This window comes from Oncorhynchus masou, chromosome 6 (genome assembly GCF_036934945.1).
Source record: "Oncorhynchus masou masou isolate Uvic2021 chromosome 6, UVic_Omas_1.1, whole genome shotgun sequence".
Classification (NCBI taxonomy): domain Eukaryota; kingdom Metazoa; phylum Chordata; class Actinopteri; order Salmoniformes; family Salmonidae; genus Oncorhynchus; species Oncorhynchus masou.
Window position 1 is genome coordinate 6,555,912 of NC_088217.1, and position 18,795 is coordinate 6,574,706.

Genomic DNA, 18,795 nt, shown 5'->3' on the forward strand with positions numbered 1-18,795 from the left:
CTGAACCAGACAGGATGAGGGGAAAAGGTCAGGATACTCACCTGAACCAGACAGGATGAGGGGAAAAGGTCAGGATACTCACCTGAACCAGACAGGATGAGGGAAAAGGTCAGGATACTCACCTGAACCAGACAGGATGAGGGGAAAAGGTCAGGATACTCACCTGAACCAGACAGGATGAGGGGAAAAGGTCAGGACAGGATGAGGAGAAAAGACCATGATGAGGGAAAAGGTCAGGATACTCACCTGAACCAGACAGGATGAGGGGAAAAGGTCACCTGAACCAGACAGGATGAGGAGAAAAGGTCTACACCTGAACCAGACAGGATGAGGAGAAAAGGGATACTCACCTGAACCAGACAGGATGAGGGGAAAAGGTCAGGATACTCACCTGAACCAGACAGGATGAGGGGAAAAGGTCAGGATACTCACCTGAACCAGACAGGATGAGGAGAAAAGGTCAGGATACTCACCTGAACCAGACAGGATGAGGGAAAAGGTCAGGATACTCACCTGAACCAGACAGGATGAGGGAAAAAGAAATACTCACCTGAACCAGACAGGATGAGGGAAAAGGAGGATACTCACCTGAACCAGACAGGATGAGGGGAAAAGGTCAGGATACTCACCTGAACCAGACAGGATGAGGGAAAAGGTCACCTGGATACTCCTGAACCAGACAGGATGAGGGGAAAAGGTCAGGATACTCACCTGAACCAGACAGGATGAGGGGAAAAGGTCAGGATACTCACCTGAACCAGACAGGATGAGGGGAAAAGGTCAGGATACTCACCTGAACCAGACAGGATGAGGGGAAAAGATCAGGATACTCACCTGAACCAGACAGGATGAGGGGAATACTCACCTGAACCAGACAGGATGAGGGGAAAAGGTCAGGATACTCACCTGAACCAGACAGGATGAGGGGAAAAGGGATACTCACCTGGACAGGATGAGGGGAAAAGGTCAGGATACTCACCTGAACCAGACAGGATGACAGGATCACCTGAACCAGACAGGATGAGGAGAAAAGGTCAGGATACTCACCTGAACCAGACAGGATGAGGGGAAAAGGTCAGGATACTCACCTGAACCAGACAGGATGAGGGAAAAGGTCAGGATACTCACCTGAACCAGACAGGATGAGGGGAAAAGGTCAGGATACTCACCTGAACCAGACAGGATGAGGAGAAAAGGTCAGGATACTCACCTGAACCAGACAGGATGAGGGGAAAAGGTCAGGATACTCACCTGAACCAGACAGGATGAGGGGAAAAGGTCAGGATACTCACCTGAACCAGACAGGATGAGGAAAAGGTCAGGATACTCACCTGAACCAGACAGGATGAGGGGAAAAGGTCAGGATACTCACCTGAACCAGACAGGATGAGGGGAAAAGGTCAGGATACTCACCTGAACCAGACAGGATGAGGGGAAAAGGTCAGGATACTCACCTGAACCAGACAGGATGAGGGGAAAAGATCAGGATACTCACCTGAACCAGACAGGATGAGGAGAAAAGGTCAGGATACTCACCTGAACCAGACAGGATGAGGGGAAAAGGTCAGGATACTCACCTGAACCAGACAGGATGAGGGGAAAAGGTCAGGATACTCACCTGAACCAGACAGGATGGATACTCACCTGAACCAGACAGGATGAAAAAAGACCAGGATACTCACCTGAACCAGACAGGATGAGGGGAAAAGGTCAGGATACTCACCTGAACCAGACAGGATGAGGGGAAAAGGTGGATACTCACCTGAACCAGACAGGATGAGGGGAAAAGGTCAGGATACTCACCTGAACCAGACAGGATGAGGGGAAAAGAGGATACTCACCTGAACCAGACAGGATGAGGGGAAAAGGTCTACACCTGAACCAGACAGGATGAGGGGAAAAGGTCAGGATACTCACCTGAACCAGACAGGATGAGGAGAAAAGATCAGGATACTCACCTGAACCAGACAGGATGAGGGGAAAAGGTCAGGATACTCACCTGAACCAGACAGGATGAGGGGAAAAGGTCAGGATACTCACCTGAACCAGACAGGATGAGGGGAAAAGATCAGGATACTCACCTGAACCAGACAGGATGAACCAGGGATGAGGGGAAAAGGTCAGGATACTCACCTGAACCAGACAGGATGAGGGGAAAAGGTCAGGATACTCACCTGAACCAGACAGGATGAGGGGAAAAGATCAGGATACTCACCTGAACCAGACAGGATGAGGGGAAAAGGTCAGGATACTCACCTGAACCAGACAGGATGAGGGGAAAAGGGATACTCACCTGAACCAGACAGGATGAGGGGAAAAGGTCAGGATACTCACCTGAACCAGACAGGATGAGGGGAAAAGGTCCAGGATACTCACCTGAACCAGACAGGATGAGGGGAAAAGGTCAGGATACTCACCTGAACCAGACAGGATGAGGAGAAAAGGATACTCACCTGAACCAGACAGGATGAGGGGAAAAGGTCTACACCTGAACCAGACAGGATGAGGGGAAAAGGTCAGGATACTCACCTGAACCAGACAGGGATGAGGGAAAAGGTCAGGATACTCACCTGAACCAGACAGGATGAGGAGAAAAGGTCAGGATACTCACCTGAACCAGACAGGATGAGGGGAAAAGGTCAGGATACTCACCTGAACCAGACAGGATGAGGGGAAAAGGTCAGGATACTCACCTGAACCAGACAGGATGAGGGAAAAGGTCAGGATACTCACCTGAACCAGACAGGATGAGGGGAAAAGGTCAGGATACTCACCTGAACCAGACAGGATGAGGGGAAAAGGTCAGGATACTCACCTGAACCAGACAGGATGAGGGGAAAAGGTCAGGATACTCACCTGAACCAGACAGGATGAGGGGAAAAGGTCAGGATACTCACCTGAACCAGACAGGATGAGGGGAAAACTCACCTGAACCAGACAGGATGAGGAGAAAAGGTCAGGATACTCACCTGAACCAGATGAGGGGAAAAGGTCAGGATGAACCAGACAGGATGAAAAAAGTCAGGATACTCACCTGAACCAGACAGGATGAGGGAAAAGATCAGGATACTCACCTGAACCAGACAGGATGAGGGGAAAAGGTCAGGATACTCACCTGAACCAGACAGGATACTCACCTGAACCAGACAGGATGAGGGGAAAAGGTCAGGATACTCACCTGAACCAGACAGGATGAGGATACTCACCTGAACCAGACAGGATGAGGAAAAGATCAGGATACTCACCTGAACCAGACAGGATGAGGGGAAAAGGTCAGGATACTCACCTGAACCAGACAGGTAGAGGAGAAAAGACAGGATACTCACCTGAACCAGACAGGATGAGGAGAAAAGGTCAGGATACTCACCTGAACCAGACAGGATGAGGGGAAAAGGTCAGGATACTCACCTGAACCAGACAGGATGAGGGGAAAAGGTCAGGATACTCACCTGAACCAGACAGGATGAGGGAAAAGGTCAGGATACTCACCTGAACCAGACAGGATGAGGAGAAAAGGTCAGGATACTCACCTGAACCAGACAGGATGAGGAGAAAAGGTCAGGATACTCACCTGAACCAGACAGGATGAAAAGGGGATAACCTGAACCAGACAGGATGAGGGGAAAAGGTCAGGATACTCACCTGAACCAGACAGGATGAGGAAAAGGTCAGGATACTCACCTGAACCAGACAGGATGAGGGGAAAAGGTCAGGATACTCACCTGAACCAGACAGGATGAGGGGAAAAGATCAGGATACTCACCTGAACCAGACAGGATGAGGAGAAAAGGTCAGGATACTCACCTGAACCAGACAGGATGGATACTCACCTGAACCAGACAGGATGAGGGGAAAAGGTCAGGATACTCACCTGAACCAGACAGGATGAGGGGAAAAGGTCAGGATACTCACCTGAACCAGACAGGATGAGGGAAAAGGTCAGGATACTCACCTGAACCAGACAGGATGAGGACAGGAAAAAAGGTCAGGATACTCACCTGAACCAGACAGGATGAGGGGAAAAGACCAGGATACTCACCTGAACCAGACAGGATGAGGGGAAAAGGTCAGGATACTCACCTGAACCAGACAGGAAAAAAGGTCAGGATACTCACCTGAACCAGACAGGATGAGGGGAAAAGGTCAGGATAGGGGAAAAGGTCAGGATACTCACCTGAACCAGACAGGATGAGGGGAAAAGGTCAGGATACTCACCTGAACCAGACAGGATGAGGAGAAAAGGTCAGGATACTCACCTGAACCAGACAGGATGAGGGGAAAAGGTCAGGATACTCACCTGAACCAGACAGGATGAGGAGAAAAGGTCAGGATACTCACCTGAACCAGACAGGATGAACCAGGGAGAAAAAGGTCAGGATACTCACCTGAACCAGACAGGATGAGGGAAAAGGTCAGGATACTCACCTGAACCAGACAGGATCAGGATACTCACCTGAACCAGACAGGATGAGGAGAAAAGGTCAGGATACTCACCTGAACCAGACAGGATGAGGGGAAAAGGTCAGGATACTCACCTGAACCAGACAGGATGAGGGACAGGATGAAAAAGGTCAGGATACTCACCTGAACCAGACAGGATGAGGGGAAAAGGTCAGGATACTCACCTGAACCAGACAGGATGAGGGGAAAAGGTCAGGATACTCACCTGAACCAGACAGGATGAGGGGAAAAGGTCAGGATACTCACCTGAACCAGACAGGATGAGGGGAAAAGGTCAGGATACTCACCTGAACCAGACAGGATGAGGGAAAAGGTCAGGATACTCACCTGAACCAGACAGGATGAGGGGAAAAGGTCAGGATACTCACCTGAACCAGACAGGATGAGGGAAAAGGTCAGGATACTCACCTGAACCAGACAGGATGAGGGGAAAAGAACCAGACAGGATGAGGAGAAAAGGTCAGGATACTCACCTGAACCAGACAGGATGAGGAGAAAAGGTCAGGATACTCACCTGAACCAGACAGGATGAGGGAAAAGGTCAGGATACTCACCTGAACCAGACAGGATGAGGAGAAAAGGTCAGGATACTCACCTGAACCAGACAGGATGAGGAGAAAAGAAATACTCACCTGAACCAGACAGGATGAGGGGAAAAGGTCAGGATACTCACCTGAACCAGACAGGATGAGGGAAAAGGTCAGGATACTCACCTGAACCAGACAGGATGAGGGAAAAGGTCAGGATACTCACCTGAACCAGACAGGATGAGGGGGTCAGGATACTCACCTGAACCAGACAGGATGAGGAGAAAAGGTCAGGATACTCACCTGAACCAGACAGGATGAGGGAAAAGGTGATACTCACCTGAACCAGACAGGATGAGGGGAAAAGGTCAGGATACTCACCTGAACCAGACAGGATACTCACCTGAACCAGACAGGATGAGGGAAAAGGTCAGGATACTCACCTGAACCAGACAGGATGAGGGAAAAGGTCAGGATACTCACCTGAACCAGACAGGATGAGGGGAAAAGGTCAGGATACTCACCTGAACCAGACAGGATGAGGAGAAAAGGTCAGGATACTCACCTGAACCAGACAGGATGAGGAGAAAAGGTCAGGATACTCACCTGAACCAGACAGGATGAGGGGAAAAGGTCAGGATACTCACCTGAACCAGACAGGATGAGGGAAAAGGTCAGGATACTCACCTGAACCAGACAGGATGAGGAGAAAAGGTCAGGATACTCACCTGAACCAGACAGGATGAGGGGAAAAGGTCAGGATACTCACCTGAACCAGACAGGATGAGGGGAAAAGGTCAGGATACACCTGAACCAGACAGGATGAGGGGAAAAGGTCAGGATACTCACCTGAACCAGACAGGATGAGGAGAAAAGATCAGGATACTCACCTGAACCAGACAGGATAGGAGAAAAGATCTACTCACCTGAACCAGACAGGATGAGGAAAAAAGGTCAGGATACTCACCTGAACCAGACAGGATGAGGAGAAAAGGTCAGGATACTCACCTGAACCAGACAGGATGAGGAGAAAAGATCAGGATACTCACCTGAACCAGACAGGATGAGGGGAAAAGGTCAGGATACTCACCTGAACCAGACAGGATGAGGGAAAAGATCAGGATACTCACCTGAACCAGACAGGATGAGGAGGAAAAAAAGATACTCACCTGAACCAGACAGGATGAGGGGAAAAGGTCAGGATACTCACCTGAACCAGACAGGATGAGGAGAAAAGATCAGGATACTCACCTGAACCAGACAGGATGAGGGGAAAAGGTCAGGATACTCACCTGAACCAGACAGGATGAGGACAGGAAAAAAGATCAGGATACTCACCTGAACCAGACAGGATGAGGAGAAAAGGTCAGGATACTCACCTGAACCAGACAGGATGAGGGGAAAAGGTCAGGATACTCACCTGAACCAGACAGGATGAGGGGAAAAGGTCAGGATACTCACCTGAACCAGACAGGATGGAGAAAGGTCAGGATACTCACCTGAACCAGAATGAGGAGAAAAGGTCAGGATACTCACCTGAACCAGACAGGATGAGGGAAAAGGATCTCACCTGAACCAGATACTCACCTGAACCAGACAGGATGAGGGGAAAAGGTCAGGATACTCACCTGAACCAGACAGGATGAGGAGAAAAGGTCAGGATACTCACCTGAACCAGACAGGATGAGGGGAAAAGGTCAGGATACTCACCTGAACCAGACAGGATGAGGGGAAAAGGTCAGGATACTCACCTGAACCAGACAGGATGAGGGGAAAAGGTCAGGATACTCACCTGAACCAGACAGGATGAGGGGAAAAGGTCAGGATACTCACCTGAACCAGACAGGATGAGGAAAAAGAGGATACTCACCTGAACCAGACAGGATGAGGGAAAAAGTCAAACCTGAACCAGACAGGATACTCACCTGAACCAGACAGGATGAGGAGGTCAGGATACTCACCTGAACCAGATGAAGTCAGGATACTCACCTGAACCAGACAGGATGAGGAGGAAAAGGTCAGGATACTCACCTGAACCAGACAGGATGAGGGAAAAGGTCAGGATACTCACCTGAACCAGACAGGATGAGGAAAAGGTCAGGATACTCACCTGAACCAGACAGGATGAGGGAAAAGATCAGGATACTCACCTGAACCAGACAGGATGAGGAGAAAAGATCAGGATACTCACCTGAACCAGACAGGATGAGGGAAAAGGTCAGGATACTCACCTGAACCAGACAGGATGAGGGGAAAAGGTCAGGATACTCACCTGAACCAGACAGGATGAGGGGAAAAGACCAGGATACTCACCTGAACTAGACGGGAGAAAAGATCAGGATACTCACCTGAACCAGACAGGATGAGGAGAAAAGATCAGGATACTCACCTGAACCAGACAGGATGAGGGAAAAGATCAGGATACTCACCTGAACTAGACAGGATGAGGGGAAAAGGTCAGGATACTCACCTGAACCAGACAGGATGAGGGGAAAAGGTCAGGATACTCACCTGAACCAGACAGGAGGGAGGGTCAGGATACTCACCTGAACCAGACAGGATGAGGGGAAAAGGTCAGGATACTCACCTGAACCAGACAGGATGAGGGAAAAGGGGATACTCACCTGAACCAGACAGGATGAGGGGAAAAGGTCAGGATACTCACCTGAACCAGACAGGATGAGGGGAAAAGGTCAGGATACTCACCTGAACCAGACAGGATGAGGGGAAAAGGTCAGGATACTCACCTGAACCAGACAGGAGGAGGGGAAAAGGTCAGGATACTCACCTGAACCAGACAGGATGAGGGGAAATACTCACCTGAACCAGACAGGATGAGGGGAAAAGGTCAGGATACTCACCTGAACCAGACAGGATGAGGGGAAAAGGTCAGGATACTCACCTGAACCAGACAGGATGAGGGAAAAGATCACCTGGATACTCACCTGAACCAGACAGGAGGGAGGAAAAGGTCAGGATACTCACCTGAACCAGACAGGATGAGGGGAAAAGGTCTCACCTGGATACTCACCTGAACCAGACAGGATGAGGGGAAAAGGTCAGGATACTCACCTGAACCAGACAGGATGAGGGGAAAAGGTCAGGATACTCACCTGAACCAGACAGGATGAGGGGAAAAGGTCAGGATACTCACCTGAACCAGACAGGATGAGGGGAAAAGAGGATACTCACCTGAACCAGACAGGATGAGGGAAAAGGTCAGGATACTCACCTGAACCAGACAGGATGAGGACAGGAAAAAAGGTCAGGATACTCACCTGAACCAGACAGGATGAGGAGAAAAGGTCAGGATACTCACCTGAACCAGACAGGAGGAGGGGAAAAACCAGACAGGATCAGGATCAGGATACTCACCTGAACCAGACAGGATGAGGAGAAAAGGTCAGGATACTCACCTGAACCAGACAGGATGAGGAGAAAAGGTCAGGATACTCACCTGAACCAGACAGGATGAGGGGAAAAGGTCAGGATACTCACCTGAACCAGACAGGATGAGGGGAAAAGGTCAGGATACTCACCTGAACCAGACAGGATGAGGGGAAAAGGTCAGGATACTCACCTGAACCAGACAGGATGAGGGGAAAAGGTCAGGATACTCACCTGAACCAGACAGGATGAGGGGAAAAGGTCAGGATACTCACCTGAACCAGACAGGATGAGGGGAAAAGGTCAGGATACTCACCTGAACCAGACAGGATGAGGGGAAAAAAGGTCAGGATACTCACCTGAACCAGACAGGATGAGGGGAAAAGGTCAGGATACTCACCTGAACCAGACAGGATGATACTCACCTGGAGGATGAAAAAGGTCAGGATACTCACCTGAACCAGACAGGATGAGGGAAAAGGTCAGGATGAACCAGACAGGATGAGGACCAGGAAAAAAGGTCAGGATACTCACCTGGAGAAAAGGTCAGGATACATACCTGAACCAGACAGGATGAGGGGAAAAGGTCAGGATACTCACCTGAACCAGACAGGATGAGGGGAAAAGGTCAGGATACTCACCTGAACCAGACAGGATGAGGAGAAAAAAGATCAGGATACTCACCTGAACCAGACAGGATGAGGAGAAAAGGTCAGGATACTCACCTGAACCAGACAGGATGAGGAGAAAAACCAGGTCAGGATACTCACCTGAACCAGACAGGATGAGGGGAAAAGGTCAGGATACTCACCTGAACCAGACAGGATGAGGAGAAAAGGTCAGGATACTCACCTGAACCAGACAGGATGAGGAGAAAAGACCAGGATACTCACCTGAACCAGACAGGATGAGGAGAAAAGACCAGGATACTCACCTGAACTAGACGGGAGAAAAGATCAGGATACTCACCTGAACCAGACAGGATGAGGGGAAAAGATCAGGATACTCACCTGAACCAGACAGGATGATGAGAAAAGGTCAGGATACTCACCTGAACCAGACAGGAGGAAAAGGTCAGGAAAACCAGGTCAGGATACTCACCTGAACCAGACAGGAGGAGGGGAAAACCAGACAGGATGAGGGAAAGATCAGGATACTCACCTCCAGGATACTCACCTGAACCAGACAGGATGAGGGAAAAGGTCAGGATACTCACCTGAACCAGACAGGATGAGGAGAAAAGGTCAGGATACTCACCTGAACCAGACAGGATGAGGGGAAAAGGTCAGGATACTCACCTGAACCAGACAGGATGAGGGGAAAAGGTCAGGATACTCACCTGAACCAGACAGGATGAGGAGAAAAGGTCAGGATACTCACCTGAACCAGACAGGATGAGGAGAAAAGGTCAGGATACATACCTGAACCAGACAGGATGAGGGGAAAAGGTCAGGATACTCACCTGAACCAGACAGGATGAGGGGAAAAGGTCAGGATACTCACCTGAACCAGACAGGATGAGGAGAAAAGATCAGGATACTCACCTGAACCAGACAGGATGAGGAGAAAAGGTCAGGATACTCACCTGAACCAGACAGGATGAGGAGAAAAGGTCAGGATACTCACCTGAACCAGACAGGATGAGGGGAAAAGGTCAGGATACTCACCTGAACCAGACAGGATGAGGAGAAAAGGTCAGGATACTCACCTGAACCAGACAGGATGAGGGGAAAAGATCAGGATACTCACCTGAACCAGACAGGATGAGGAGAAAAGATCAGGATACTCACCTGAACCAGACAGGATGAGGGGAAAAGGTCAGGATACTCACCTGAACCAGACAGGATGAGGGGAAAAGATCAGGATACTCACCTGAACCAGACAGGATGATGAGAAAAGGTCAGGATACTCACCTGAACCAGACAGGAGGAGGGGAAAAGGTCAGGATACTCACCTGAACCAGACAGGAGGAGGGGAAAAGATCAGGATACTCACCTGAACCAGACAGGATGAGGGGAAAAGGTCAGGATACTCACCTGAACCAGACAGGATGAGGAGAAAAGGTCAGGATACTCACCTGAACCAGACAGGATGAGGAGAAAAGGTCAGGATACTCACCTGAACCAGACAGGATGAGGGGGAAAGGTCAGGATACTCACCTGAACCAGACAGGATGAGGGGAAAAGGTCAGGATACTCACCTGAACCAGACAGGATGAGGGGAAAAGATCTGGATACTCACCTGAACCAGACAGGATGAGGGGAAAAGGTCAGGATACTCACCTGAACCAGACAGGATGAGGGGAAAAGGTCAGGATACTCACCTGAACCAGACAGGATGAGGGGAAAAGGTCAGGATACTCACCTGAACCAGACAGGATGAGGAGAAAAGGTCAGGATACTCACCTGAACCAGACAGGATGAGGGGAAAAGGTCAGGACAGACGCATGGAAGGATAAACAGAGGGAAAGTGCTGACAGGGGAGTTGACCAATGACCTGGTCAAGTTGAACAAACACAATCTATCTGACTCCATTACCTGAACAAGGCGTTGGTCAGGAGTAGTGTTACAACCCTCCTGTCCTTAACGGACCCTGGGAGTTCTCTGGTGATCTAACCTGTCAAAGTAGGCCGTGGGAAAAGACGAGGCTCAGACCAACCTCTGTCCCAAATGGAACGCTGGTCTCTATATAGGGTTCCATTTGGGACACAAGCCTGGAGTTTGAAGTGCTTCCCGAAATGTAGAAATCACACCAAGGGCACTCATTGAGAGCTGCACCCTTCTTTCCCAACTGTCAAAGTAGTGTCATGTTCTTCACTGACCATATAAAACACCGACCACCTCACCACAGGAGCCAAATATTATCAGAAGATAATATCATGTTGTACTTAACAATCTGGGGAATTCCTCAACTTTAGTCTCTGTGTGTTTGTCTCAAAATGCACCCTATTTCCCTACATAGAGCTCTATGGGCCCTGGTCAAAAGTAGTGCACTATGTAGGGGAATAGGGTGCCATTTTTGGAAGTTGTCCAGTTGTATCTGTATTCTAGGGAGTTTTTCCTAGCCACTGTGCTTCTACACCTGCATTGCTTGCTGTTTGGGGTTTTAGGCTGGGTTTCTGTACAGCACTTTGAGATATCAGCTGATGTACGAAGGGCTATATAAAATAAATTTGATTTGATATCTACGATGGCCTACGAGTGAATGAGCGGTTGATTAAGGCGCTTAGTTCAAGTTCACTGTGTACCTGACTGTCGGTCCTTTTTGTTTGAAATTCTTAGCTGACGTGAGCCCCCATGTTAAAGGAGAACAGTGTCCTGCGTCTCTCTCTCACATGTACAGAGCCAGCAGAAACTAGAGACGGCGGGGGTGGGTGGGGGCGGGGGGGGGGGCAGATTGGACTTTCCACTGTGCTCACACATTCTTCTTGCTCCTTTCAGTTATTTTTTTGCACACTGAGAGGAAAAAGATTACAATTATATTTTACTGAGACTTGACTCCTGCATGTTAAACAGTTTCATTTGGGTTCAAACGTTAAGAAAACCTAAAGGGATTGACTGTCTGAATTGTTTTTTTGTTTTTTTTTCAGTCCTCAAAAGTGGTTGAAAGTCGAGTTGAATGTCCACGTCTTACCAGGCCATATGTTTTGTCGATCCAGATGTAGTCCTCTGGCCCAATGATGTTTAATTTAGACCTATAGAATGATCCAGCTGTAGTCCTCTGGCCCAATCACCAATGAAGTTTAATTTAGACCTATAGAATGATCACTATGATGACACATGCCTGGGGTTTAAAGAATACTGAACAATTCTAGACCAGAACAGCTTACCACAGAGTAGCACAAGGCTGTGATATAGTGTAGTGGATGACTGTTGGCTGTGATGTAGTAGAAGACTGTTGGCTGTGATACAGTAGAGTGGACGACTGTTGGCTGTGATATAGTGTAGTGGACGACTGTTGGCTGTGATGTAGTGTAGTGGACGACTGTTGGCTGTGATATAGTGTAGTGGACGACTGTTGGCTGTGATGTAGTGTAGTGGACGACTGTTGGCTGTGATATAGTGTAGTGGACGACTGTTGGCTGTGATGTAGTGTAGTGGACGACTGTTGGCTGTGATATAGTGTAGTGGACGACTGTTGGCTGTGATATAGTGTAGTGGACGACTGTTGGCTGTGATATAGTGTAGTGGACGACTGTTGGCTGTGATGTAGTAGAAGACTGTTGGCTGTGATACAGTGTAGTGGACGACTGTTGGCTGTGATATAGTGTAGTGGACGACTGTTGGCTGTGATGTAGTAGAAGACTGTTGGCTGTGATATAGTGTAGTGGACGACTGTTGGCTGTGATATAGTGTAGTGGACGACTGTTGGCTGTGATATAGTGTAGTGGACGACTGTTGGCTGTGATACAGTAGAGTGGACGACTGTTGGCTGTGATACAGTGTAGTGGACGACTGTTGGCTGTGATATAGTGTAGTGGACGACTGTTGGCTGTGATGTAGTAGAAGACTGTTGGCTGTGATACAGTGTAGTGGATGACTGTTGGCTGTGATATAGTGTAGTGGATGACTGTTGGCTGTGATACAGTGTAGTGGACGACTGTTGGCTGTGATATAGTAGAAGACTGTTGGCTGTGATGTAGTAGAAGACTGTTGGCTGTGATGTAGTAGAAGACTGTTGGCTGTGATATAGTGTAGTGGATGACTGTTGGCTGTGATATAGTGTAGCAGAAGACTGTTGGCTGTGATACAGTGTAGTGGACGACTGTTGGCTGTGATATAGTGTAGTGGATGACTGTTGGCTGTGATATAGTGGAAGACTGTTGGCTGTGATACAGTGTAGTGGAAGACTGTTGGCTGTGATACAGTGTAGTGGACGACTGTTGGCTGTGATATAGTGTAGTGGACGACTGTTGGCTGTGATGTAGTAGAAGACTGTTGGCTGTGATATAGTGTAGTGGACGACTGTTGGCTGTGATATAGTGTAGTGGAAGACTGTTGGCTGTGATACAGTGTAGTGGACGACTGTTGGCTGTGATATAGTGTAGTGGATGACTGTTGGCTGTGATACAGTGTAGTGGACGACTGTTGGCTGTGATGTAGTAGAAGACTGTTGGCTGTGATATAGTGTAGTGGACGACTGTTGGCTGTGATGTAGTAGAAGACTGTTGGCTGTGATACAGTGTAGTGGACGACTGTTGGCTGTGATGTAGTAGAAGACTGTTGGCTGTGATATAGTGTAGTGGATGACTGTTGGCTGTGATACAGTGTAGTGGACGACTGTTGGCTGTGATGTAGTAGAAGACTGTTGGCTGTGATATAGTAGAAGACTGTTGGCTGTGATATAGTGTAGTGGATGACTGTTGGCTGTGATATAGTGTAGTGGATGACTGTTGGCTGTGATACAGTGTAGTGGACGACTGTTGGCTGTGATGTAGTGGATGACTGTTGGCTGTGATACAGTGTAGTGGACGACTGTTGGCTTTGATGTAGTGGAAGACTGTTGGCTGTGATACAGTGTAGTGGACGACTGTTGGCTGTGATATAGTGTAGTGGACGACTGTTGGCTGTGATACAGTGTAGTGGACGACTGTTGGCTGTGATACAGTGTAGTGGACGACTGTTGGCTGTGATGTAGTGTAGTGGACGACTGTTGGCTGTGATATAGTGTAGTGGACGACTGTTGGCTGTGATACAGTGTAGTGGACGACTGTTGGCTGTGATGTAGTGTAGTGGACGACTGTTGGCTGTGATACAGTGTAGTGGACGACTGTTGGCTGTGATACAGTGTAGTGGACGACTGTTGGCTGTGATATAGTGTAGTGGAAGACTGTTGGCTGTGATACAGTGTAGTGGACGACTGTTGGCTGTGATATAGTGTAGTGGACGACTGTTGGCTGTGATATAGTGTAGTGGACGACTGTTGGCTGTGATACAGTGTAGTGGACGACTGTTGGCTGTGATACAGTGTAGTGGAAGACTGCTGTGTTATACCAACTAAACTATACTGTGTTATACCAACTAAACTATGCTGTGTTATACCAACTCAACTATGCTGTGTTATACCAACTCAACTTTGCTGTGTTATACCAACTAAACTATGCTGTGTTATACCAACTCAACTATGCTGTGTTATACCAACTCAACTATGCTGTGTTATACCAACTCAACTTTGCTGTGTTATACCAACTCAACTATGCTGTGTTATACCAACTCAACTATGCTGTGTTATACCAACTAAACTATGCTGTGTTATACCAACTCAACTATGCGGTGTTATACCAACTAAACTGTTACAAGAGTACTATTGAATCAAATTAAGTGACACTTTGACTTCCTTTTAAATCTGACACCTCCCCTGTGTTACTGGTGGGATCTGACCCATGGTCTCCCACTCAATAATCCAAGGTCTTGACCTTGAAGAGGAATTGTCCTCTTGGACCGAGGTTGCCACTGATTCGTAGTCACAGGCAGGGTGTGAGTCCCGAAGAGAGAGAATTCCTTGAGTGACTTCTAAACGTCTAGATAATTAACCTTGGAATAGTGTTGTCTCCTTGACCTCTCACCTCTCCCAGAGTTTCTGCTCCTGGAGAACGTGGTTCACCTCTTCAGCTACCCGTGCATCCTGGACCTGAAGATGGGCACGCGGCAGCATGGGGACGATGCCTCGGAGGAGAAAGCAGCCAGGCAGATGCAGAAGTGCGAGCAGAGCACCTCCGCCACCCTGGGGGTTCGTGTCTGTGGGATGCAGGTGAGCCCAGAGTTTTTTTGTTTTGTTGTTGTTTTGTTTTTCAAACTTTTATTTCACCTGAAAGTTTTTAAAGCTCTCTTTTTTTGCAACGGGAGATGTTGCCAAGACAACAGAAAACATATCAGCATAGACTACCACTTAGAATGCATGCCCAATACACTGATTCATTCTACAGTTGTATGTTCCGTTTGGGTTTCAGTTTATTTATTTGTTTATTTCACCTTTATTTAACCAGGTAAGCAAGTTGAGAACAAGTTCTCATTTACAACTGCGACCTGGACCAAGATAAAGCAAAGCAGTTTGACACAACAATAGTTACAATTTTATTTTACCTTTATTTAACTAGGCAAGTCAGTTAAGAACAAATTCTTATTTTCAATGATGGCCGAGGAACAGTGGGTTAACTGCCTGTTCAGGGGCAGAACGACAGATTTGTACCTTGTCAGCTCGGGGGTTTGAACTTGCAACCTTCCGGTTACTAGTCCAACGCTCTAACCACTAGGCTACCCGGGGCGGCAGTGGGGTAGCAGATTAAACCACTGGAGTGATAAATGAGCAGATGATGGTGTGTAAGTAGTGATACTGGTGTGTAAAAGAGCAGAAAAGTAAATAAAAACAATATGGGGATGAGGTAGGTAGATGGCTTTACACAGTAGCTACCGCACCATAGATCCCGTACTCAGTATCTCTTCATATTGATCCGACTAACACACCTGTGCTGACACAGAAATCCCACAGCGGTGAGCTGAGCAGGACAGAAGAGATACTGAATATGTTATCAAGTTTCAAATAAAAGAGAGAACTGGGACAATACTAGAAACTTTATTGTCTGTTTCGGTTGGAACTGAAATTCACCTTACGTTTCGTCGATCCCAACACACACGTTGAGAGGTACACCATGAATTACAGGAGGGACGGACGGCGTGGTTGTCTTGTTTTACAATGTAGCGCTGGTACACGAGCAGGGACAATAGCCCCAGCTTTGATCCCAACGTCCAGCTTCACAAGGCCTCCTCCATTACGTGTGGGTTTGGTTCTCTCTCTGACATAAATCGGAATGACGCACCACGTTCTGTTTTAATGTTTACATGTCTAACCTCTGCACTCTCTGCCTGCATCACAATGACATCCTAGTCCCTACATTTTGTACTACTACTATTGGCCGGAGCACTATGTAGGGAATAGGGTTTAATTTGGGAAGGAGCCTCTGTGTGTTGTGTAGTACCAGGTGTAGCCTCTTTTCGCTGTGTTTCTATTGTCCAGGTGTAACCTCTGGTTCTCTTCATGGTCCAGGTGTAACCTCTGGTTCTCTTCATGGTCCAGGTGTATCCTCTGTTCTCTCTATGGTCCAGGTGTAACCTCTGGTTCTCTTCATGGTCCAGGTGTAACCTCTGGTTCTCTTCATGGTCCAGGTGTAACCTCTGGTTCTCTTCATGGTCCAGGTGTATCCTCTGTTCTCTCTATGGTCCAGGTGTAACCTCTGGTTCTCTTCATGGTCCAGGTGTAACCTCTGGTTCTCTTCATGGTCCAGGTGTATCCTCTGGTTCTCTCTATGGTCCAGGTGTATCCTCTGTTCTCTTCATGGTCCAGGTGTAACCTCTGTTCTCTCTATGGTCCAGGTGTAACCTCTGGTTCTCTTCATGGTCCAGGTGTTACCTCTGTTTCTCTTCATGGTCCAGGTGTAGCCTCTGTTCTCTCTATGGTCCAGGTGTAACCTCTGTTCTCTCTATGGTCCAGGTGTATCCTCTGGTTCTCTTCATGGTCCAGGTGTAACCTCTGTTTCTCTTCATGGTCCAGGTGTAGCCTCTGTTCTCTCTATGGTCCAGGTGTAGCCTCTGTTCTCTCTATGGTCCAGGTGTAACCTCTGTTCTCTCTATGGTCCAGGTGTAACCTCCTCTCTATGGTCCAGGTGTAACCTCTGGTTCTCTCTATGGTCCAGGTGTAACCACTGTTCTCTCTATGGTCCAGGTGTATCCTCTGTTCTCTCTATGGTCCAGGTGTATCCTCTGTTCTCTCTATGGTCCAGGTGTAACCTCTGGTTCTCTTCATGGTCCAGGTGTAACCTCTGTTCTCTCTATGGTCCAGGTGTAACCTCTGGTTCTCTTCATGGTCCAGGTGTAACCTCTGTTCTCTCTATGGTCCAGGTGTATCCTCTGTTCTCTCTATGGTCCAGGTGTAACCTCTGTTCTCTCTATGGTCCAGGTGTAACCTCTGTTCTCTCTATGGTCCAGGTGTAACCTCTGTTCTCTCTATGGTCCAGGTGTAACCTCTGTTCTCTCTATGGTCCAGGTGTAACCTCTGGTTCTCTTCATGGTCCAGGTGTATCCTCTGGTTCTCTTCATGGTCCAGGTGTATCCTCTGGTTCTCTTCATGGTCCAGGTGTATCCTCTGGTTCTCTTCATGGTCCAGGTGTAACCTCTGGTTCTCTTCATGGTCCAGGTGTATCCTCTGTTCTCTTCATGGTCCAGGTGTAACCTCTGGTTCTCTTCATGGTCCAGGTGTAACCTCTGGTTCTCTTCATGGTCCAGGTGTTACCTCTGTTCTCTCTATGGTCCAGGTGTAACCTCTGTTCTCTCTATGGTCCAGGTGTAACCTCTGTTCTCTCTATGGTCCAGGTGTAACCTCTGTTCTCTCTATGGTCCAGGTGTAACCTCTGTTCTCTCTATGGTCCAGGTGTAACCTCTGGTTCTCTTCATGGTCCAGGTGTATCCTCTGTTCTCTTCATGGTCCAGGTGTAACCTCTGTTCTCTCTATGGTCCAGGTTTATCCTCTGTTCTCTCTATGGTCCAGGTGTATCCTCTGTTCTCTCTATGGTCCAGGTGTATCCTCTAGTCTCTCTATGGTCCAGGTGTATCCTCTAGTCTCTCTATGGTCCAGGTGTGTACTCAGTTCTCTCCATGGTCAGGGTGTAACCTCGTGTTGTATGGTCCAGGTATCACCTCGTGTTGTATGGTCCAGGTATCACCTAGTATCCCTGTGTTGTATGGTCCAGGTGTCATCTCGTATCCCCGTGTTGTATGGTCCAGGTATCACCTCGTGTTGTATGGTCCAGGTGTCATCTCGTGTTGTATGGTCCAGGTGTCATCTCGTGTTGTATGGTCCAGGTGTCATCTCGTGTTGTATGGTCCAGGTGTCATCTCGTGTTGTATGGTCCAGGTGTCATCCCGTGTTGAACGGTCCAGGTATCACCTCGTGTTGTATGGTCCAGGTATCATCTCGTGTTGTATGGTCCAGGTATCACCTTGTGTTGTATGGTCCAGGTATCATCTCGTATCCCCGTGTTGTATGGTCCAGGTATCACCTCGTGTTGTATGGTCCAGGTATCACCTCGTGTTGTACGGTCCAGGTATCACCTCGTGTTGTACGGTCCAGGTATCACCTCGTGTTGTATGGTCCAGGTGTCATCTCGTATGGTCCAGGTATCACCTCGTATCCCCGTGTTGTATGGTCCAGGTATCACCTCGTATCCCCGTGTTGTATGGTCCAGGTATCATCTCGTGTTGTATGGTCCAGGTATCACCTTGTGTTGTATGGTCCAGGTATCACCTTGTGTTGTATGGTCCAGGTATCACCTCGTGTTGTATGGTCCAGGTATCACCTCGTGTTGCATGGTCTAGGTGTCATCTCGTATCCCTGTGTTGTATGGTCCAGGTATCATCTCGTATCCCTG

At 48.3% G+C, this 18,795-nt stretch overlaps 1 protein-coding gene across 3 annotated transcripts in view; it reads left to right on the forward strand.

Moving 5' to 3' along the window:
- Positions 1-18,795, forward strand: part of LOC135541317 (inositol hexakisphosphate kinase 1-like) — a 97,497-nt gene that overhangs the window by 67,134 nt on the left and 11,568 nt on the right. For all 3 annotated transcript variants that reach the window (XM_064967474.1, XM_064967476.1, XM_064967475.1), the window contains exon 5: positions 14,950-15,125. In XM_064967474.1, coding sequence (XP_064823546.1) covers positions 14,950-15,125 — 176 coding nt within the window. The remainder of the gene's footprint in view (positions 1-14,949; positions 15,126-18,795) is intronic.